This window comes from Varroa destructor, unplaced genomic scaffold (genome assembly GCF_002443255.2).
Source record: "Varroa destructor unplaced genomic scaffold, Vdes_3.0 BEIS01000001.1, whole genome shotgun sequence".
NCBI lineage: Eukaryota > Metazoa > Arthropoda > Arachnida > Mesostigmata > Varroidae > Varroa > Varroa destructor.
Genome location: NW_019211454.1, coordinates 67,916,031 through 67,939,553, shown reverse-complemented (window position 1 = coordinate 67,939,553; position 23,523 = coordinate 67,916,031). Strand labels below are relative to the sequence as shown.

Genomic DNA, 23,523 nt, shown 5'->3' with positions numbered 1-23,523 from the left:
CTTTTCAGAATTAATACGTATCATCCTAAGTCATTTTTGAACGAAGAGAATCGCTAGACAAGCCTATGTATCTTACCCACGGAGTTCTTAACGTACGTGAAACGGATATCAAGGCTGCTTTTAGGGCCACTCAATGCCGCAACTCCTCTAACCCGATATAGGCAACTATAGAGCTCAGCTTGGAAAGCAGAAATGAAGCTTTACAGCTCTACCGGTGTAACGCTTCGCCGACGGCAAACGAAAAATTGTCAACAGAGGTCAACGACCACAACGGCCATTTAGCGTAGAAGCAAAGGTTCAAGCTGTTTTGGATCCCAACTGCTCCTCAATATAAATTGCTGCATTCATCAACAAAACGTTTTCCTACCATGATAAGTTAATTTCTCACTATCTCCTTAATTTTTGGCTACATAAAGATAGATACATTGTAGTGTACAGTACATCACTGGACATTTACATGCTTAAGTTACGCATATAGTTGAATAGCAGCGCGAAATAGTTGGAATTAACTATATGAGATTACGTAGGAGTGAGTCGGACTGAACCGTGGAAAACATTTATGAAAGGCTTAGTAATGGCCATTGGTCATCATAGAGGAAATGACGTTAAGAATATTGAAAGGCCGGCACACACGACTCAAACGTATGGAACCGATAACGATAACGATAACGATTGTCAACAATGACATTTCACGTTAAAGAGCATAAGATCTCATTTAGGTTGTACGGACCATAACGAAAGCTCTCACGCTACTCGTCGTCTTACTGCATTTAGTTCATCTACGAGGCAACTACTGTAGAAGTTTTTAGTTTAATTCAGGGAAATGCATAGCGTCTATCTAGAAATGTCTTCTGCAGTACAAACTTTTCACGTTACATTTAGCGTTCTACACCCTCGAAGCAGCCCATTTTCCTTCTTGTGGAAAAGTTAAGAAAGATCAGGAAATTTCACTTAGGACGACGTCAAGGGGTAGTATCTATTTGCACAGGTTCTGATGACAGTGTGATGATATTCATACTCTTCATTTTCGTTATATTCTACATGTTGGCCGAAAAAGGTTCCCAGATGGCGAAGGAGCAGTTAACCGGATCCTAGTTGGCCGTTCATCGAGGTAAGACCCGGACACATCCTCCATATCGGATCCCACCTTGTGAAACGTGAACGATCGGAGTCATGCATTGTCCTTTGTGAAAGACCATTTGTCTGAACATTTTTATTGACTCCATCATCAAAAGCGAAAAAAAAAATGCTCAACACAGCGATAAAGCCACGCTTAGCAACCTTCCAGCAGAAACTGCTCAGTACAAACCAATGTACACTATACGCAATTACGCCTAAGGGGAAATTGTATTAACACATTGCACCGGTTAGGTGACGTACAATTAATTACGTACTGGGACAGGACGTAAAGGGACGTGATTCCAAACGAAAAGCCCCTATAGAACTTAGACTCACAAAAGGGAGTGCATTGTGATAATATTAAGCAGCGATAATTTCATTACAGACATGAAAGAACTCTTCGTTATTGTGAAATATTAGACACCCTCAAATAGGAGTTTCATGTAATAAATATACCGTGTGCTCACTGCGGATCGTCTATAATGGCCCCACGTGTGCTTTTGGCAGGCCAATGCAGCACACTTACCGTAAGTGTAGCTAAAAGTTGTGCCTGCAATTATTCATCTTTAGGAAAAAGCGTTTCGTCAGTTCCACAAACGGTTTTTTTGTTCGTTAGATTCAAGTTAGTGACCTCTCTTCGCAATAGTTATGCTAATTAAGTTTTCATCCGATTGCATCTATAAACAACAACAATAAACTCCGCAATAATAAGAAGCCACGTCCCAATATACCAAATCGGCTTTAGGCCGCATCGAATTAGGCACTATCGATTTAGCGTTCTTTGTGGTGACAGGCTGACATAGAAGATTCGCTCGAAAAAATGTTGGCAGTGACGGACGTCTACGCGATGGACCAGAAGAAAAACCATCGGAAATCTCTGAATCTAGACGGCCGTAATAGTAGAAAACATGTTAACGAAACCGTCTTGTTGCGCGTGCTTGTTTTGGAGGAGAGGTAAAGTCTAAGTCAGAGTGTTTGTATTCGGAGAAAAGAACATACAATACAGAGTCTCACATTGCGGGGCTCTAAGTAGAGCGAAAGGAGAAACCTAGCCAGTACAGTCAATGGTATATGTGACAACGGACCTGGCTGCATGGGGAGAATTCACTAGATGGTGGGACGTGCTAATAGGCTTCAAGTAATATAAGGAAGATAGTAGGAGAAAGGTAATCGAAGGGGTCAGAGAAAAAAAGAATAGAAAAATGACCTTGGTCTGACCCCGGTCTAACGGAATACTGGTCTGGCTAAATGCCCCCGAAGGGGCACCGAAGCGTCCAGTTGGGTTGAAGTAATTGTTTTAAGCCATTGATAGGTTTATTCCAAAACCTGGAAGTTAAGTGGATCGAGGCTTTTGACATCTAGCTTGCACTTGGAGGGTCATTCAACACATCGCGGTGGTATTTACTCCTGTGTTGTATATCATAGTGACTTACGCGACGTTGTTTCATAACCATTGGCCTACCTTTAGCCTCAAGGAAACCAGGTATTGTTGTGAATTTTGGCTTTTGGATTCATGTAATGTTGCCCAACAGGATCAAGAAAGGTTTTATAATGACTAAATAAAGAAACGACAAAGTAAGATCCATTAAGGGAGATGTATGCTCCAATATGCCGCATTTGGACTAATTTTACTATTTACACGTAGTGTATTCAAATCGCTTAACCACCCTACAAACTGCCTATACTTCTGTATGGTAAGCGATATTTTTTGCAACATTCAACGTGTTTTCTATGTATCTAATAACCGAATAATTAGCGATAATAAATACTGAGCGGAAGTAGATCGACAGGCCTTACAGGGAAATAGAGTAACACCCTCTGGTTTGCTGCAGTTTTACTATATTCTGTTAACAAGTGCATTATTTTATTCAACCCGGATGCCCAAACAAGATGATCGTATTTAAAACCATTTGCACATTGAGCTTGCTTTTTTTATCTGTGGTTTGTATAAGTGTGCTTAGCCGTTTGACCAGCGAGTATACTAACATAGGGTAGTTCTGGCCAACTACACATGTACTATACAAACGCATCTGCTATATTTTTTCGTTTATTTACACGTATGCATTTACTATATAATACGGACGCCCATTCTTGTTCTCGTTCTTTGTAAAACCATCCTTAGCGTACCATTATATGTCCGGCAGTTACTTAAAGGAAGTAACGTGCAATTCTAAAGCGGAAAACGTTGTAGAATACGTTTAGGGTTATAAAACCGTTATATTAACTGACTAAAGTCCTAGTGTATCAGCGTAACCAAGGGTATCTCGCAACATTATACCGTGGTCACTCATATCTGTTCACCGTATTTCAATAACGAGCTAATGCTAAAAAAAAAAACTAATTCTTGTACCGTAGTTTAACTTTCAGCCTGCGAACTTCTAGAACGAGTCAGGTGTTAGTTAAACCTTTTACCCTTGCGAACGTTTAGCGGGTCATCTGACAGCTAATGCTATTGTCTAAAACTCAGAAGAGGTGTAATTTTTTTACCCCCGGAGCCCGCAACAGTGGCCGGCGGGTCTCGCAAAGAATTGCTTATACTCCTACGAAGACAGAAAACGAATTTAATCCTTTGCAGAATTCTTGTGAATGACTATAATTCTGTTATAATAGAACGTTTCGTATCGTAAACTACTGCCGATACAATTTAATTATTAATATTTTAAGTCACAAATCACGAAAGGAAGAGAAATTCTATAGGCGGTTGTGTCATAAGCTCGATTTTCCTCCTGAGTCCAGGTGGCACCGCTGATTCCATACTGGCAATATCAAACAAAAACAACCTCCTGTTTATGGCTGCAGTTCGGTGAATTAGAGCTTGTACGAAAACAGTTTCAAAAATGGCGCCGCAACGAGGGTGGTTTAGACTATACCATAATACTTGATACAAGTGGTGTCTCAAAATTTGTTCACGAAGTATTCCACAGCGAATAAAGAAGCCGATATACCTTGAAAGCGGCTTTGTGTACATACCTGATTAGATTCGACCACAATCGAGTGGCCATTACTTACCCGTATAGAAGTGCATGTTTTGCATACATAATATCTTATCCACAATTTCCGTTTTAATAATAATCCGTTTCCCTTCAGACGCAGCAGGGAAAGTTTATCTACGGACAAAACATCGTTCTGGTCGGATTGAGCCTTCCGACATCTGCTGATATAGCAAACTGAACACCCGGCTTGATAGAATGCAGGCAGAATAGCTCAGCTATGTGTAGTAGAGCCGTGAAGTTAGAATGACACAAGCATGTTTTCTATGACACGAAGTACTTACTATCTTCGTCTAAGCCGATTTTATGTGACAGGGCTAACACTTCTCCTAAATACATCGTTGAATTTTTTGTTAGATTTATAGGACGGAGTGCTGGCTTTCTTGCGAATACAAATCTCTATTGAATTTATTAAAACCTAAGTATGAATTGCTCTCCATTTTGCAATGGCATCTACTGTGTATATGCTTCTGCTAAAAAAAAAAAAAAAAAAGCATTATCCGTCTTTTAATTACCCTAGAGCAGAATTCTAAGTCATAATACGTGTCTCAGACCACAAAGAAATTGTAGACAGTATACACGGCTTCTCGTTCATACCTTCAGTAAGTTTCAGTAGCTTTGTCTAAGTTAAATAAGTTTTGAAGTTTTTTTTATCAAGTTTACCTTTGTCTTTCCTTATGTGCGGCTGAATCATGCGGAGCCATAAGAGAGTTTAGGCTTAATTGAGAAATCTGTATATAAACGCCAGGCAGGTTGCTATTCAAGATCCTGACATCACGCATCTAAGGTATCTAAGATCTCTCTTTGGTGCCCTATAACCTTGCCTTCCCAAACCCCGCTGTCGACGTTTTTTATAAGCATAGGCTACCCCCTTATTTGTAAAGATTAGTCAAGACTTGACGAGATGGATGTTTTTTGTTTCATTTTTTCATATCTTCCTTCGTCAGTAATAACTAGGGATTTCGCACAATTATAGGGGTCAAGAGTTAAGCTCATTTTTAGCGGTCAACAGATGCCAGCAGTAGGTAAGCTTTAGTCGTTTGGCCGGCAGTATGAGTATTCATAACTTTATTCCACAAACTACATCTTTAAAGCATTTCTTACATTACAAAACCTGACTTGAATCATTTTACATTGTCCCATGGAGCACTTTTCATCAGATCAGTAATCTGTTGCATTTTGGAATGGTAAACTTACTTAATACAGAGCGATTTTAGGGAGCTTTCGTTATATTTTCAAACTCACCACCAGGTCCAATGCAATGTTAGCTTTACTACACACAGATCTCGTTTGCGCGGGTTGCACGGTATCGATTAGAGATCCAACGGATCCTGACTAGAAGAACAGGGTCTAGACCTCCGTGCTGTAAGGCTCATAAATAAGTCAGCAAAATCTTAATAATGCATAATAATAATAATTTCAGGGTACATCATCAACGAAAAGTCTGAAGATTTTGTCTTCATTCTAACAGATTTGGTTTTATATGTTGGCTGAGCTTCCTCACAAAGGATATGAGGTCCCTTGTTTTCGGCGCCAGTCGTTTAAACTTATCTTATAGAAAGTTTCTCGGACGTCTACACCTAGACATAGTGTTCTTCCTTGATTCGAAAAACCTGTTTTGTATTCAAACGACCCGCAATAGCTACGAACTTTTTAATCGTGTTGATCCGTGTACTTTAGTGTTCACGACGTCGTATTGCCATCTAAATCTATTCTTACGGACTCTTCTTGTCGAAAACTAGGAGTTTTAAAAGGTTACGACAGCTTTGCTCAATCCGTGTCCCGTGGCTACATACCTAGCGTCTTCCATTCCCTGATGTTTCCAAATTTAAATAAGTTAACCAGAGAATTACTACGGTATTGAACGAAGTATATTAACTTTGATTTTCTTCGTTTACCTGCTCTTCCGTTGATAATTTTCAACGATTAAAATGGTTTTTTCTTCGCATCGTTTTGATAATACAGATATACGGTGCGACTGAACGCCAAACTGAAAGCCTTAGAATATATATAAAGGAACTGTTTCGTTTGACTGTGTTAACATTGAAAATGATGATAGTACGCGCTAATCGCCGACTAGTGATATCAGTTGACATCTGCGTCTTGTAAGCAGCCCGTATTTAGACTCGTTCTCGCTATTTAAGTGACTGGAGGCATCGAAAACGCGAAAGTAGGGCTTTTCTCTAGGAAAAAAGGTCTGTACCAATTAATCGAGTCACGTTTTCTGCCTAGGGCATATTACAGGCCTCTAAAGGTAAGAACTTTGAACTCAGTGCCCGATGGGGCATGGCACCAAGATGTCCACCATTAATATGATTGGCCAATCCGTCTGCGGACAGAAGTATGTCAATCAGATCCGCTTCGCTGTTTCTCCTAGTTCCTATCAATAGCGTTCCTCATGGGCACATAAAGTCGGAGTCGTTGGTGACACCTCAAACGGCGACTCACGGCCTTCCCTAAGCGAAGGATTAGGCATCCGAGACATTGCGTGAACCGTCGCCCCCCAGTTAGAGGCAACTTTTAAAAAGGAACGTGACAGTGGTCGAATGGGTGTAACTTACAGAGGCGGCAGTTACGCTCACTACGTTTCGAGTTCATGCATGATAGTACTATGGCACGATCCGTTGTTTACCCGTTTCCAAAGAGATTTATATTATGCTACTTGGACGAACTACTTTCTTTGTTAAACTAGCGACTGTGAAAGCGGCAATAAATAGCTGTCGGCTTTGCTGCATATTACAGAAATAGATATGGGTGTCTCAATGAGAAGTTTTTACTGAAGCCTACTTCGAATAGCTGAAACCGATTGACCAACTACAGCTAGAAGGCCTGAATCGCAAAGCGTACTGACAGGATTAGCATGGCGTGATGTTGTATGGCCTATCTATTACTTTCTAGCAATAAAGGGTGGAGCAGCGTGAGTGTATTTTGTTAAAAGGATTTCAGTTGTAAACCCCTAATACAATAGCGAGACAAATGCAAGAGATGTTCGATCGGGCTTTTCCCATGGGCAAAAAGCCAACGCCGAAATTCGGTGCCGAGAAGGCTATTGAGTCATGTATTGGAAAATATACGTACTTTGTTTTTATTTGATGACAGACGCAATCTACTACAAATCGCTATTGGTATCCAGTGATCAAAGTAACAACGTATGATCAAACATATGGCTTCATGGAAACATTAAGCCTTTTATATGCCTCATTCATTGCAGTTATATAATAAAAGCCATATAGTGTTTGTAAAGTTACAATGTGCCAAACTTTACGAAATGAAGACATGGAATAATGCAAATGGGCGTGTGAAACATGTCAGTTTCAATATAGACATTTTACAGATCTATCTATAAAAGTGGCGACAACAGCATTCAGGGCCAAAATATCAGTAAATTCTCATTGAGGCTCAATGCTTATGCAGCTTCAAAGATAAATTGCGTAATTCGGGCAAGCCAGAGGCAACGTATAAGCTGGTGGTCAAGTATGAAAAATCTCAAAAAAATTAAAAACAGTTCGACTTTACGGGACATAAAAATGCGTTAAAAAACGAAAATAGCTATCCAGCTTAAATGCAACTTTTTACATCTCTCTCAATGGCATCTGCGCCTTATAAAAATAAACAATAACTTAAACGAAGAAACATATACAGGTCGTTTTTAGTTTTAAGAATGTATCGGCTTAACTTGATTGGGGAAATTACATATGTACTTAATCAGTACAAATTGGTTGTAGTACTGGAATTATGAAATAATCGGTGCCGATATTGTTGGCTTACTTCGATTTGTGGACGTAATTTGTATGTACCTACACTGAAGTACTAGCTAACGATTAGCTTTGATTTTAATCTGGCCTGTCGTTCCGGAGTTGTGTTTGAAAAAAGGGGGTTATTAACAAATAGTGTTTTTTGTTATCTCGAGAAGAGACGTCGCGACCCAAACGATTTTCAGTGCATAATGGGGCTTGCAGATAGAATCCTTCCCCTTTCGTTGAGATGGACAGGGCGTATCAATCGAAGGCTGTCGCATTCGTTCGTACGTTGAGGAGTGCATCAAGCTTTTAATAAGCGCGTCATTGGTTTGACTACTGGCACTCGGAGAAGTGTGTATTGGCATGCGGTCGGCTTTTTAGGAAGTAGAACTTCTTGTCAGAGGATCGTAAACTTAAGTCCAAACTAAGAAGCTCCGACTGTGTGTCTGATATATCGCGATACGTTTGAACTCGAATATATCACAGCGCGAATATCAAACGGGTCACTGTGTTTGCTTAATGAGAAATAAACACTCAGTTTCTTGTTTTCGTAGCTAGGGCTTATGCATTTTAAAGAAGTTACCCTATATTTACCTAATGAAAGATGCTTTCACCAGCACGTTCCATATTCAGATGAAACTAATGGAACAAAAATCCCATACAGTTGTCAAAAGTTGTCACATGATTGTAGCGGCGTTCCGATAAAGATATTTCAAGCTAAATAGTGATCGTCTACGCACAACACATATTAAAGTATTTACTTTTGAACGATTGACCTTAGACAAATGTGTGGCGTACTCTGTTTGTTGGCGTCACCTCTGTGAATTTCAGGCTAGCTGAGCTGAACGTAATCAATCTGGGCTTGATCTTCCCTACTACCCACGGCCTGTTTATTTGTGGGATTTCATTTTGTGCATACGACCACCTGTTACCCTTAGCTTAGTAAAGGGAGACTGATGATGTCAAAAACAAGCCATTGTTTCTTTGTTATAGCCAGACTCTCTCTATTGAATTGTTCTCTTCAGATAGACAATCCATAACCAGTCTTTATAGAAAACATATCATCCGAAATCAAATAATACCCTAGATATTTGTTACATTCGATTAAAGTTTTGCTGTAACCGCTCCTTTATCAGTTCTTGTTACGGGTTGATTAACAAGAAAGAACCGCCTTCTTTCCTTTTTCAATTTACTGAAATCTGATTTGGCCGGGAGAGTATAGGTGGATATCTGCAAGCGAGTGCTAGCGACACCTGAATCGAAGGTCTGATAACGCAAAATCTCTTTATCCTTAAAACAAGCCTCTAAGGTAGGTAGACGGCACCTATGGGGGACTCTATAAACTTTGATTAATTTTCGCTACGTTACTTATATGCTATGAGGTGGTTAACGCAATAAATCTGGTTGTCTCTCTAAATCTAAAGGATTTAAGGCCTATTTAAGGATTGAAAGCTTATTGCAGAGGGTTGTATTTATTCGGCATTATGTAATAGTTGCTATAATATAAATAGATCAGTTCTTCGAAATATATTTTTGTTTCGTCTGCAATTTTATATTAATTTAGTGTACAAGGTTGAAGATAATTTGTAAAACTAAAAAGTCGCAAATCTATTGTAATATTAGGACAGTGCGGCTGAGGACAGGACGGTTTTTATAATGTTTGCTACCTATGTTTCAAGTTTTACGTCTGTTAACGCCGCTAAGCATCCGACGGCTGGCTTCCGGTACAAAACGAGCTATGTTCAAGCCTCGACTATACCGTGGCCTTAAAGATCAGCAGGCAAATACGTTACCCACTAAGCTATCACGGGGACAAATCTACCGTATCTAAGGCCCTATCGTAGCCTACACGCAATGACCTGAGACAATAATTCTTCACCTGATTATCGTTGTGAACTTCTACTTGACTTATGATACAAGAAAAGAATTTATAATTTTTCAGTGAATTTATCCTTCTGTTTAGTAAAGGCTTCTTCTAGTTGTCATAAAAGTCCTGTTACCCCTTCCATATGCAATACTAGAAATCGCCGAAATAGTCTGCAACCTTCTCATCAGGAAATACAAATCCGGATTCATTTCAAATCAGTTTGTTCAGCACTGAAAAAAGCATTTGTGTTACGGCCATTTATCTGCTTTGTAAAAACTGGTGCGTGACTGTAGTCTGATTAGAGACATTACGCACGATCGGCTTTTCAAGTTTTCTAGTAAGAAATAAGCGTTCAACTTCCTCTTTTCGTGGTTAGGGTTAAACTGAATTGTCTAGATCGGAGTTTCCTTCGCCATTTGCCCCATCTACGACCCAATGTTCATTCACCGACCGCTCAATATGAATATGATCCTCGTCGTCTTTTTGTCTGCATTTTATTCGGACCTTTAATCCCCGTTTGGTCAGAATCAATTATTTCATTATTGCCGTTAGCTGATTTTAGTCTTCGAAAAACACCACAGAACAGATGTTTAGTACATATTATATTCGAAAAGATATTAGGGCCAGGTCAGTACCGCTGTGTAGCGCTGACGGTTAGTTTCTTGATCTCGTATGGGTCACCAAAAAAAGGTGTTTACCAAAGGGGTTACCAAAAAAAGTAAGGCAATGATCTGCTTTGGAAACATTAACAAATGATAACAGTGAGAAAATAGCAAAAATACGTTTAGACATTTATCGATGTGTCACAGTCATATCATTTTTCCCCTACATGCTAAATAGCTTTAGCGATTTAGAACCTCGGACAGTCCATCACAATCTGTGTTAGCCCGTAGCCTTTATGTATTAAGAATCGCGAGATATAAAAAAAACATGCCTTATCAGGAATAATCATAAAAGCGTATATGGAACGAATGCAAGAAACCTTTGTGGATAAGTACTTCAGCCTCACAGATTACCTAACTCATATGCTGAATTTTCGCGACAGATAGATGCCAGACAAAATTCTCGTTTAGTGCCATGATATATACATATGATAAGAATACAAATATAAAAATGTTTACTAAGGTTAATCACATATCGTGTTCTATTCAGAAGTCTGTACGTTAGTAAATTACCACTTCCACGGTAACCGAAAATGCGAAAAATTTATCATCTCCAAGGCGATAAGATGCAAAATTACTTGTCCGGCAGCAGAGGATCTTATCCTTTGAATACCTATGGTATGGAACATGAAGCAGGGTGTAAGCTGGATTTCCTACTTCTACCATCCCTCAAGTTTTCTAGGCAAAAAAATTACCACTGCCCTATCATACGGTGACAGCATAGCTACTACAATGATGATTACTATCTATACGATGCTGCCCTAGAACAAATCTTTTTCGGCACGATGCATTTGCGTCACGGCGAGCTTACGTCATATCTTGCAAATGAATTGCTGGGAAAAAATAGATATAACAACATAAATATTTTTCCTTAATGTCGTCGCGGTAATACTTCAGTGTTTATTTGATCGCTCCAATTGGCTTTGATGATAGGGTGAAATAAATATCCGGTATCCTTACCCCATCCTATTGCATAGTACAAGCGGAATGGCGCATCCTGTTTGAATATTTGTGTAGTGACTCTTGAGTGTAGCAGAAGTCCCTCGACGAACATCCAGTTGATCGATGCGTTCGAAGAGTACATCTTTACGCACAGAACCAACTTGCATAATAGAGGCTGTAATTCCAATGTTACAATAGGTAAAAAAAAAAAAAAAAAAACAAAATACAGTAACACGCAAAAATACGCACAGAGATACGGTTATACGATAAGGAATCACTTCTTCATTGACATAATTTTAACTACCTTTATATATTAAAGTGTTTTCTAATGCTCGTAATGACAAAGCGTTTGGATGGAACCTTCTCCGAAGATCACACTGTTTAACCCTTAATCGAGGTTACATTATTTGCGTAGCTGGTTGACCAGTACACAATATCTACGCGAAAATTATCTTCACTGAACAATCGTCTTACGCTGCCTTGCCTATAACTATTAACACTATCCTACCTTATGAACCCGGTACATTGCTACTATTGCATGTAGCGAAATACGAACGTATGTAGCATGCAGTTGTTTTATAAAAATCTACCTATCAATTGTAGGCTGGCTGGGCACGGTTATAGACCAAGCTCTACGAACCTAATGGCCACTACCTTTAATAAGTGAAACAGGGTAACGGCAAAATCTACTTAGAGGAGATACCAATCCAATCTTTCGGAAGCGGTAAGGCCACACATTTTATGTCTTTTATTAAATTCACTTTTCAAGCCTTCCCTTTTTTGTGACGCGCCTGTGAATGACTCATGGCCGTCAGGTAAAATCTGTGTGCAAATAAATACCCAGCGAGTATTCATTCGACTTTCTCTGAAATTTTCCCAGACGATCTTTGATAAAACTCTTTTTTGGCCTACAATATTGGCTATTCAGCTTTTGTTGTGCACTTAGCTAGCGTAATTTTCGATTAATATTAGTAGCAAACGCCCTGCTTCCATCCTGCTTTCAGACTTTTGGCCTAATGCGTGGCAATAAGATATCCACACGACAAAAAAATTTTCCGCTCAGAGGAACACTCAATGATACACACAGCTCTCCGAAGTACTTATTATAACCTCGTATTGACGCTGACGCCGATGGGTAGACTAGTGAAGTTGAATACAATTACATACAGTAGAAAATTATTTGACCGTGTATAAAACAATGCGAGGTCGATACAAACATTGTATGACGCTGAAAGTAACACTCAAAAGATATCAATACATTGAAATATCGCTGGTATTTAGACTGATTTTTCTAAGATATTTCACAGGGTCCCACATCTCCGTCCTAGTTCAAAGGCGCACAAACTTCAGATTGTATCTGTCTGTGGTCATGGAACAGCCTTAGGAACAAAAGTAGTTTGCCGAGAAGATGCACAAATTCGGGTATGTCGTAAAAATCTTGTGCGAATGGATTTCTATTCTACAGCATCAAAGAAGTGTATCTGAAACTATACGTTTTTTTGTTATAGTTCTCATAGGATAAAATTGCGGCAATTCCCAACCAAGGCGGTAGTAAAGTTGCACGATAACAATGAAATGTTAATGCCAGTGCATCACCTAGCCAACACGACAACTTCATATATATATATATATATATATATATCTGAAAGGTTCTTGTATTTCCTTAGCAGAATCTGGAAATCCATAAGGAAAACCTTGTTTTAAGTCCTTCTTTGATACTGTCGCGTATATAACCAAAGTCATTCGGGCGCCGCACTTTATTGGCGACGAGGTTTTATGTTTTTTGTTGTGACAGTGAAGTTATTTTTATTGTTGCCGAATTTATCCTCCATGAAACGTATCACTTACTATATTGGGTGTTAAAAATACATACGCAATACGCTACGATACTTTGAGGGGGTCTATGAGAGGGTAAAGCGAACAGCATGATACAGCTCTTGCTTCGAATGCTGTAAAAACTTCACATGACAGGCCAATTGTAATTTTTCGAAAACACAACTCAAGCAGAAAGTGGTAGGGCGGACAAATGTCGCCGAGATTTCTAGTAGAGGTTGTTAACCAGCTGCTTAACGGCAATTCTGGGTGGAGCCTGATGCCTTCACTGATGTGAACAGCTGCGTACTTGAATAATAATCATATAGATGTGTAAGTCCATGGTTTTTATGAATACGCGTTCAATATCGCCCACCAGGACAATGACACACCGCTAATCAAACAATCGCAGCGACGCGAGTTCAAGTGTATATTAAGGCCTTGCCTACTACGGATTTGCCTGATGGTAAACGTGGCGCGACGCATGAGGAGGCAGCAGCCAGAGTTTAACTGCCATCATGTAAATAGCGCCGAGGTGACTGGTGCGATATACGAATGAAGTCGGCGAGCTCGAAGAGACGGGAATCTAAAACCGAAAACAAGTTCTCCTATTGAGTTGGTACTGCTTTCCAGCGATTGCAGTTTCCACCGTAAGGAGTGTCGCCAAAATCCTCGTTACCTCTAAACACCCAAACACCTGCATTGAATATGCGTCCGTTTATGTCTACGTAATGCTGGAGAGTTGTGGAGAAGATCGTGCTAGTACATTCTCACTAATCGTTACTATCGTTGAAGTTAGCTAGAGGGGTGGGCCTTCAACAAACTCGAGACAGGTTTGTTCGTAGAGCTCGTGCTTGCACGATTGTTATATCAGAATCATCATGTCAATATTATGCCGAGCCCATTAATAAATCTCTCAATTGTTATTTCTTCTCTATAGAGCGTTAGTCAGCTTGTCTCGCTAAATCAGCTAGGGTGGCATGAAGTTGTGTGTAGAGCAACGCTAATTTTTTTTTTTTTTTTGGCTATTCTTTTTGAATGGATTTTCTGAATGTTACTGTTTTTCAATCTATCTACAACAAAATAACGCGCAACAACGACCATTTGTGTCGTACCGTTTCCTTTGTAATGTTGGGTATATCAGGCTGCAGATTATGCAAGGTGACTGGCACGGAGATGGCCAGAAGGCTTAACGCGTTAAGGATTAGCGCCACAACAAATTGTTGATGGACACGGGTGCGAGAGCACTCCAGGCCTCTGAAAATCACAACAATGCCATAATATGAAGTCAATATAGGAACTAAAATTAGGGTAACAGTACGAAATTATTTGCTTAATATACCTTTCCTAGTGTTAAAGTAAATCAATCTGAAAACGACGACAACGAATGTTTATTAATGCTACTTTTTTGTGGACAAATAAATATTGCTCCGGTCTAAAATCGAGCTTTCTGTTTTTAACTTTTTACGTTCATATGAAAAACACTTGGCCTAACGTTTTCTTGTAAAGCTTTGGAAATGCAAATATCGCTCATTGTTGATGTCCAATGAATGGTATAACTGGAGAAGCTTATGCCACCTTTACCTTCCAGGATTTTTAGAAAGAGTTAGCATTTTTGCTCGAAGATTGAAAATCTTCTACTATTGTTTTAATATAGTAGTAGTAGTAGTAGCAGCAGCAATAAACGCACTTATAGAATTAAGTAGATAATGGCTACATAGGCACGGATCATAGTTAAAATCTCTTATAATCAATACCCTTTGTAGTTTCGAAATTCGTTTGTGGTGTCTCGGGATTAAATTGAATCAATGACGCTGTGAAACATAACTCGAGCACAGAGCGTCTAATTAAGTTACAAAATTGCTGGAAACTGCCCCTAACTCACCATCGAAATCGCCTATAAAATGGACATTTATTCATACCCCTGCACGAATCGGTCGCTTCTTCGTCGCATAAATAATACAAGCTCAACAACTAATAAAAATATAAGTATTACATCAGATTTTGAGAGATATGTTAAAAAAAATAATGATAATTTAATGCAGAAAATCGAGCCCAACGTTCATATACCACGTTAATAGTATCGCCCCCATTCCTATTCCAGCTGTATAAGTGGCCTTACTTAAGTAATAGCAAATTTTTCGTGTAGAAGCTTCTTTTTTATTCTAGTCAGCATTAAAGACCAGATCGTAAGGTTGAAATTTAAATTTGCAAAGTAGTGGCCATAGCAGAAAAGCTCTTTGAAAATATCCATATCATTTTTTTTAATTAAATTTTTTTGCTTTGATTGTAGTATTAGCTCAGTTTTCGTTAGCCTCAACTAACTTGTCATGTATGTTAAGCTATTTACCCCATCGTGGCGGCAGACCGGGGGTATTCAACCGTAGCAGTTTTTTATATTTCTTGTTCACAACCTCTGTACCAATACTGACGGACTTCCTCGGTGACATCGTAATAATTTAGTATGCGCATGAATCCGTTGGCAACGGGAGTCAAATAGACGATATAGTCGAGCTGCCTTGATGGTATTACGTTTGCCAATACACACCCTTCAGCTAGTACCCAAAAACCATAGTTTGTTCACGTCAACCATACAAGTTGTACAGTGTATCTGTAGTGGTCTGTGGTAAATCAAATACTGAGAAATAATGGGAAAAGTTAATTTTCAAACGTAGATAACACTCAGCAATATGTAATGATGAACCGCATTCAAGTTCGAGCAAACAGTCAGAGGACTTTAATACAAATTGAAGTCCTTTCGCTAGTTATTTTCTCAATGACAATAATCCGCGATTTATACTTCTTGTCTGAAACTTAGGTCGGATACATATATAATATGACATAGTGAATATATACTACAAGATTCAGTTGCATGAAAAGTTCAGAATCGGCAACTGGACGACCGGCGTCAAGAACAACCACTATAAGTAAATTAGTAGGCCGCTTAATATCCGACGCATGGCCCTTCGCGACGGCCATCTTCCGGATTTTTGTAGCCATGCGTCTTGCACAAAACGTAATAGATCTCGTAAGTCGCGTAACGAATCTTTTGTCTACACTTTTTTTACGGATAGCGTTGCTTTCTGTCCCGCTTATCATACTACTAGACCTGTTTCGTTCTTAAACTTAAAACTGACTGTATGAGCCTGATTTTGGCAGGTCGAATCATTATTTCAGTTTTTGAAATAATTAGTTAATTAATTTTGAAATTAGTAGAAAGCTCTGCTTTAGAAGTACGCCTGCAATATTACATTGCTTACACTGTCAAAATCATAAAGCTGCTTTACCGGTACGAGCAGCCACAAATCTACCGGTAGTAGTGAGTATCATCCCTAAGGAAGCGATCGAGTTAACGTCCTTTCGCATACTCGTAGTGAGTCTGCAGTAACAGTGACTCACTAGGGCAAAAATTCAACGCCTTGACCTTGTTCAGATTTACTTCCAGATCTAATATACGCTGATGCGCTACGCTGACCTTGAAAGGAGTCGGTCTGTTCAGGGGAGGGGGGGGGGGGGAATAAGGTGTGAAGGAAATTCGTACATTGTCACAGTTAACTTGTTAAGAGCTACGATAGTAGCTTCAGGACAAAAATCCTTCTTCACGAGACTGCGCCCATTGAAGAGAACTTCAGGAATCGTCCCTACCTTTTATTACCATGTCTCACTAAATTTTGCGCCCTTCAGCTAAAATCGTACCGCTTGGCAGGTAAGCTTGAGTAAAGGCCTTCAGCAGGACATTAAGAACATGGTGTTCGTTGCAGATTGACATTACCGAATACATTTTAGAGTGCGTCGCTTATTTGGTATGTTAATTCATCCCTCACCGGGTATAACAACCCTTTACATTAAACTACATCTTGACCGTACAATCCAAGACGTCTAAGGTAGGTTTTTGGATATAATTCCTCGAGTCAACAAGGCAAGCCCTGAGTGTAGCGGTGAGGTTGCGTATAAACTTTTCGGAAAATCTTTTTATTTGAATGATGATGAGACACGTTGATGGTGCTGCGAATAGCGTCTGCCAAAGTATGCCCTTTAGAAAAAGACTGCAGAGGATAAAACGCGCGTCAATTGGATGTCGCATGATGTCCGTACTTTACCAATAGTAAAAGTTATCCGATTCGACCTTACCGTAGAGGAAGCTAAGATTTCATTAGGGGCTGCCAGTGACTTACCACGGAAACATAGGCAGGATTTAAAATGGGTCTAATTAAGCAATAAGTTAAACGCTATTTAGCCGCCTGGCCAAAAGAAGTTAACGGGGCTTCAAAACTTCTACAGCCCTTGTGTTGATTTCCAGTCCAAATGGGATATGCCACTTACATTTGCTTTGTTCTCGTAATTTGTTGCGAAGCCGCAAAATTCTTATTTACCTTAAACTTCATGCATTTTGTGATAGTTCAAAATCCTTGTACTGCAAAATTATCTCAAATATATGCTTGGCTACTGAGCTAAAGTGGGTCAAACTTTCAAATATTATGTCTTTGTTTTTCAAAATGACTTAAGTTATACCCATAGGGTACGAAAAGTTACATGCGCAGATCCGTGCAAGTCTTTAAAAAGAAAAAGCAAAGCTGATTGGATGATCTTACAGGAAGTCAGAGTTATTTTTTTGCAATATGAAACAAAATAGAACAAAAAAATACAGCAGCCATAAAGTAGGCTTACGGTTGAAGCAACAACTGTACACTAGCTTGTTTATTCGAACAATTTATTTTTTCTTTTTTTTTTTTTAATTTAAAAAAAGGAGAATAACAATCTTTTTTTCTGTTACCAGTGGAATATATAATCAGATGTCAGTTGATTATTTTCTTCGTCTCTCAAGCAGATCCGCTATCTGTCTAAAGTCGACGATTGTCTCTTTAATTGAGGATGTTCTAAAAATGTTTTCTTAAGCGTAGAACCGAATGCAGTGTGGAAATAACAGTATAGACAGTCAGAAGCTATCTAACCTTAAATGTCCCTATAAGATTTGATTTGGCCGGATACTTGACAGCTTCAAAATCCTCCTGGTATTGTTTTGTATGAACTGTCTTTTAGTTCAAATGTTGTGTTCTTAATATTGAGACCACTCGAAGATAATTTGAAGTTCATATAGAACGCTACTAATGAGTCGAGCAGCTACTAGAACTTAATCATAGCAACGTCTTCAACTTCACTTGACGATCTGGCGAAGACTCGTAGAAATCCGTTTGCCCAAAATTGCGAAGAACTAAAAACTAGCCTATCTTAGATAGCTAGAATATTTAAGGTACTCGTTACGCGTGAGTGCACATGTTTGTCCTGAACTGTTGCTTGAACGTAAGGAGCAAGCCACATAGTGCGCAGGACTCTGCGTTATAGAATATCTTAGATTTCTGAGTGGCTCAAGTTTTACTTAAGTCTTTTACAGTGGCTGCTTGAATACGAACCATCAACATTTCGTCACAGCGTCTGGTGCTATGCTACAGTTCTGCATCTCTGAAGATGCGCTATTGAGTATGACGATTGTCGGCACAAATAACGGAATAAACACTGTTCTAATAGGTAAGCACGCCAATAGTTAACAGCACTAACACTCGTCATTTTCATCCTGGCAGAGGAAAATAACGACTGCTTCTCACTCAAATCAACCAGTATTTCAGCCATATGGATATTCTCGAAACCAAACGACAATACAAACTCTCAGCTTGGGTTTCATATATTCGGAAATAGAATAGGTCCCCATGGTAAGCACATCTGGCAATTATTTGAAGTGCGCGACCGCGTTCAAAGTACCTCTAAACGAAGACCTCTTCAAGCGCCACTAATATTGGTAAGCATCAGACAGTGCCAATGAACCTGATAGGAAGAGAGCTAATCACTCGTTCAATTGCTCTTGACAGGTGGAATGGAAAGAGCTCATCGGGCGGCAATCAGGACAGCGAAGTCTGCTTCTGACGCTTGTGAGAGCTACCACTAAAAAAGGTACCCATTATATGTTGCACTGTTAAAGCCATACCGTAAGCTTTAGTTAGAAGCCTATTTTATATCAATGTAGCTGTACATTCAATTTAACCAACTATGAGGGTGGATTAGGTGTTTATTTAATTTGCGAACCCTGTACGTTACATACAACACACTTATGTCGAATAAATTTTTGTAAAAAATGTTTGTCCATCACTTCAGATCACGTTCTCTTTCAAAATACTACCCATAAACAAAAATAGTAACGATAACAGTGTTAATATAAATGTATCCCGCTCACTTGTCAAGAATAAAGCGGCGTAAAGCATTATGAATTTGATAACTATATCCACGAAATGTACATAGGTTAACTTTATCTAGCTCGTAGCTCTACACTGAACTTTCTCATAACTGTGCTCGATCACTCATTTAGGCCTCTCCACTTCTCGCCGAAATCCTGGAAATAACCAATATCGCAGGATTATACAGGACTGACTGACTGACGTCTTACGATTAGCACGAAAAGCCTCTGCGAATGTTGTACTCAATGATCCTTCGGAAGAGGACGAGTTCTTTTCTGTAACTCGTGAACATGCAAGCATAGTTGACTCTATTACATTGAATCGCGCACTGTATAGCCTCATTTAAATTCCGTTTGCTAAACTTCCGGTATGATAGGTAGGGATGGTGGTTTATTCATAAACATATGCCCTGCTTTGTCTGGTTGGCTCAATTGACTGGGCCTATCTGGGTACAACGAACACGACGCAGTCGATACGCTCTACGGAAACGATAAGGTCGTTTGTGGGATGCTAATAGTGCCTTCACCAGGCTCGCACGCATTTCTAGCTAGGCTAGATAGGGGTGGCTGGTTGTCAACGAGGTGGAGGCAGAACACCCGTTACCTGTAAAGTCGGACCTTCCTTCAAGACAGAATAAGACAAGCTTTTCGAAAGACTGCTTTCCTACCCCCACTCCTCAGCCCCTGGACAACTGCGTTTGCTCGAAAATTGACGTTTATTGGCAGTCTGGGCGTGACCCCAGTAGAAAGTGCGATACCAGCTCCTCTACCTGTACGTGGACGGAAGACACTGGCTGTTAAAGTTTGTTTGCATGATGTAGATAACAATAGCGGTAATGACAAAATTGCGTGTTCTTATCGGCAGCAAACGGGAGTCTATGACCTAACGTTTCTATTGTCACAATTGAAATTATTAGCAAAACCTTTTCAGTAACAGGAGTAATAACGCAGAGAGCATTTTTGCAATAGGCAACGGAGGCTGTACGTTATTCGTTGATTTAGAAAACCGCCTGAGAAAGGTACTATGCTACTTTAGAATAAAACTAAATTGCGCATCTGTAACTGAGATGAATAACATTGTGTTTTTTTATTCTCTTATCTTTTTTCTTCTTATTGTTATCTTTAATCACTCTAAACGTTTTTGCTGTGGCAATTAGAGATCTGATGAGGCTTTGACGAAGCTACGTTAACATAGATCTTATCATTCCTGTTTGGTGTATTATGCACACTGAATCAGTACCAAGACAGATCTACCGCTCTCATTTGTCTTCTATCTACATTGTAGTAAGATTAATTGGTGGGCTTAGTCGATACTTGAACAAGGTCTGATTGCTAAATTTGTTGAGTTAAATAAACGAAAGGATCTTATAGAGTGATTATAACTTTGCGCTATTATCACCCATCGCCGCTTGCCATGACGTTAGGTTTCCTGGCAAGTTCCTGGCACACCATCGTAGCTAGCTGGCTGGCTGACTAACTAAGCCAGTCGCGTGTATGATTTCTGATCGACGTTTCCGCACGAAGTTTGAATCTACCCAGTTGCAATTTCCTGAGATCACCGCCCCCAGAGAATTCAGGATCGGGCAGATAAGACAATGAGGAACAAACGAGCAGCTAGCCAAAAGCGGAAATAGGTAGGGAGTACAGTAAGAGCAATATTAGGCGTCACCTTTTCGCGGGCCGTAATGGTGCTTACGTGTCCCGCGTATTTGTCGACATATACGCGTGTGTGAGCCACTTGTATGTTTACGCTCAGGTCGGCGAGCGTGGCTGCCAAGGAACGAGACAGACTTTCGCGTTTCCGATGGCTCCTACATCTCTATAGGGCTTACCGAGACTAACATAATGGTGGTAATAATGCAAAAAATGACATGTTGAAACTGATAGTAACGACCTCGATTATAACGAACCTGCAAGCCAGGTAAGCTAAGTAAAAATGCTAGCCTAGCTATAATAATAATATACTACGTGACTTTACCCTAAAATTTTCTATATGTAAACTTGACAATATATGTTGCACTAGTATCATGGCCTGTTGTGTTGATTAGCGGGCACATTATCGGACTTGCTATGCTTTCGACATGGTATGTCGTCGATAACCCTTCGATTTCTAAAGAGAGTTTTTAGAAAAAAAAGAGCCTGTATAAAGTCGGTAGTTATTCACGTCTATGCGAAGGCAGAAAATGTTTACTTACGAAAAGTGGGCGAAGATGAAAGCGGATGCGGTGAGAAACAACAGTGAGATGCTCGATAAACATACCACGATGCCCGTTACTGTGAGCGGAAGTAGATCGGCATGTTCCGAACTTTCAGGAATCTTCTGTATATTGAAAGTAACAGACAGATACAAGAGAACCATTGATCAGTCAAAAGCATTCCTCAAGTAGCTTTTACATTATATCACAGATTGCAACAGTCTTCTAGCTCAATGTCTAGGGAAAAAATATGCTTTATCATCGGTTCTATATCTTGGCGCTAGCTCTACGACTAAGCCCATATGCGGGCTGGCTCTCTACATAACCTTTTGTTGAGTACAATGCATCGAAAATAAAAAATCGACGATAGTGTCCTTCTTTTAGTTCACGCTATAAAAAGATAATTGTGTGCGTTCGTTGTTCCCCTTGTTTATTTCATTTAACTAATTTATTGCTAACCTCATCAATATTTTATAATTAAGCTGACTAAAGTATTATATCTAATAGTACTACTAGCATTGCACACTGGACTCGCAACAATAAATTGAAGTAGAGCGGCCGGTAAACGAACTTTGCAGGTCAGTACCAGGCTTCAATAGAAGACAAGGTTAGCAAGTTACGAGCGAACCTTCTGCCATTAATTGGCATCGTATAAAAGTCTCAGTGTCTTTCCCGCTTTGTGGCTGCGAACAGCCTCGAGCGAGCGGGCAATAGAATTAGATATCAGGTCAACTGAAATACAGCGGCCGAAAAATTTGGCAAATCAAAGAGCGGTTAAAATGCAGGGTTACTCAACTTTCGAGGCAAAATTAGCCCCATGTTTTTCATTCGTCGCAGGGAAACTCTAAGAAAATTAAACTTAACACTATTAAGGGATTGAAAGTTTCACTGAAATTACATTGGTGCAACATGTATGAATGAAGTCGCATCTGAAGAACATACTAAACATCTATTAATAGAACGATTCAAAAAGTTAGCAGAAACATCTTTGATGCTCCATTCAATATATGTTTTACATTCAAACAAGCTCTATCATAGTAACTATCCGATAGCACTCTTTGTGGACTCACTGTATCTCGTTGGAGGAAGATTTTTCGCAGGCCAATTTTCTTTTGGCATAGCAAATAGTTATCATCTGTCATGACACTATAAAAATCTTGGTTTACATTTTATAAATTTCCGTTTGATTTCTTTTGAAACCTTCCGTCATTTGTATTCAGTTTTCACGTGATATGTACGTACGTACGTATCTATAGATAGAGAGACAGAAAAAACCACCAGTCGGTCTATACTACCTGCCCCATCCTTCCCTCATAAAGAACGTATTCGATTTCGAGACAACTTTAATGGGCTAAATTCAAAATGAACCCCAAGAGAAACAGTCCATGAGGATCGCGAAGCTTATTTAGTCCAGCATAGTCTTGCTGAGTGTTTAAAAATCTGACCCATTTGGGTTTCCCCAACGAACATCGTACGACGGATACCCATAACGATTTACGAAGAGCACAGCTGGGCAGATCTACATTATCTGAGCATGCACAGGTAAGGGCTGCTGCTCGGTTTGCTATTGCCATCCTTCGTTTGTCAACTACGCTTCTCGCATGTGGGTCTACATATCGTACATAAAGGTCTGAAAAAAAAAACGAATTTTCTTTACTGGTTAACTAACCCTGCTATTGTATTAACGAACCCTCTTGTGGTAATTCAATTACATGACAGTAATATATGGGTCTTCAATGCTATAATCTATTGTAGAACCAAGATGAGAATAATAAGGTTTAATAATATCGTGTGTAAGCAATTGAGTATTTGTCTTTTCCAACAGGCTGCTTAACACTAGAAACGATGCAGTTCGAAGCAGATACCGACCACCATATTAATGACTGCGATACAGGCATTGTAATTGGTTATATTATCGGCCCAGTGACCGCTATAGCTGCAGCGACGATACGCCCGAGGACCTGAAACAG

General features: G+C 39.6%; 1 protein-coding gene across 1 annotated transcript in view; it reads right to left on the bottom strand.

Annotated features, from left to right (window-relative positions):
- Positions 1 to 23,523, bottom strand: part of LOC111242811 (corticotropin-releasing hormone receptor 1-like) — an 86,683-nt gene that overhangs the window by 19,790 nt on the left and 43,370 nt on the right. Inside the window, exons 3-6 of the mRNA XM_022787636.2 lie at positions 23,423 to 23,514; positions 21,554 to 21,678; positions 14,248 to 14,389; positions 11,339 to 11,495 (exon numbers count right to left, since the gene is read on the bottom strand). Of these exons, the coding sequence (XP_022643371.1) occupies positions 11,339 to 11,495; positions 14,248 to 14,389; positions 21,554 to 21,678; positions 23,423 to 23,514 (516 nt within the window). The remainder of the gene's footprint in view (positions 1 to 11,338; positions 11,496 to 14,247; positions 14,390 to 21,553; positions 21,679 to 23,422; positions 23,515 to 23,523) is intronic.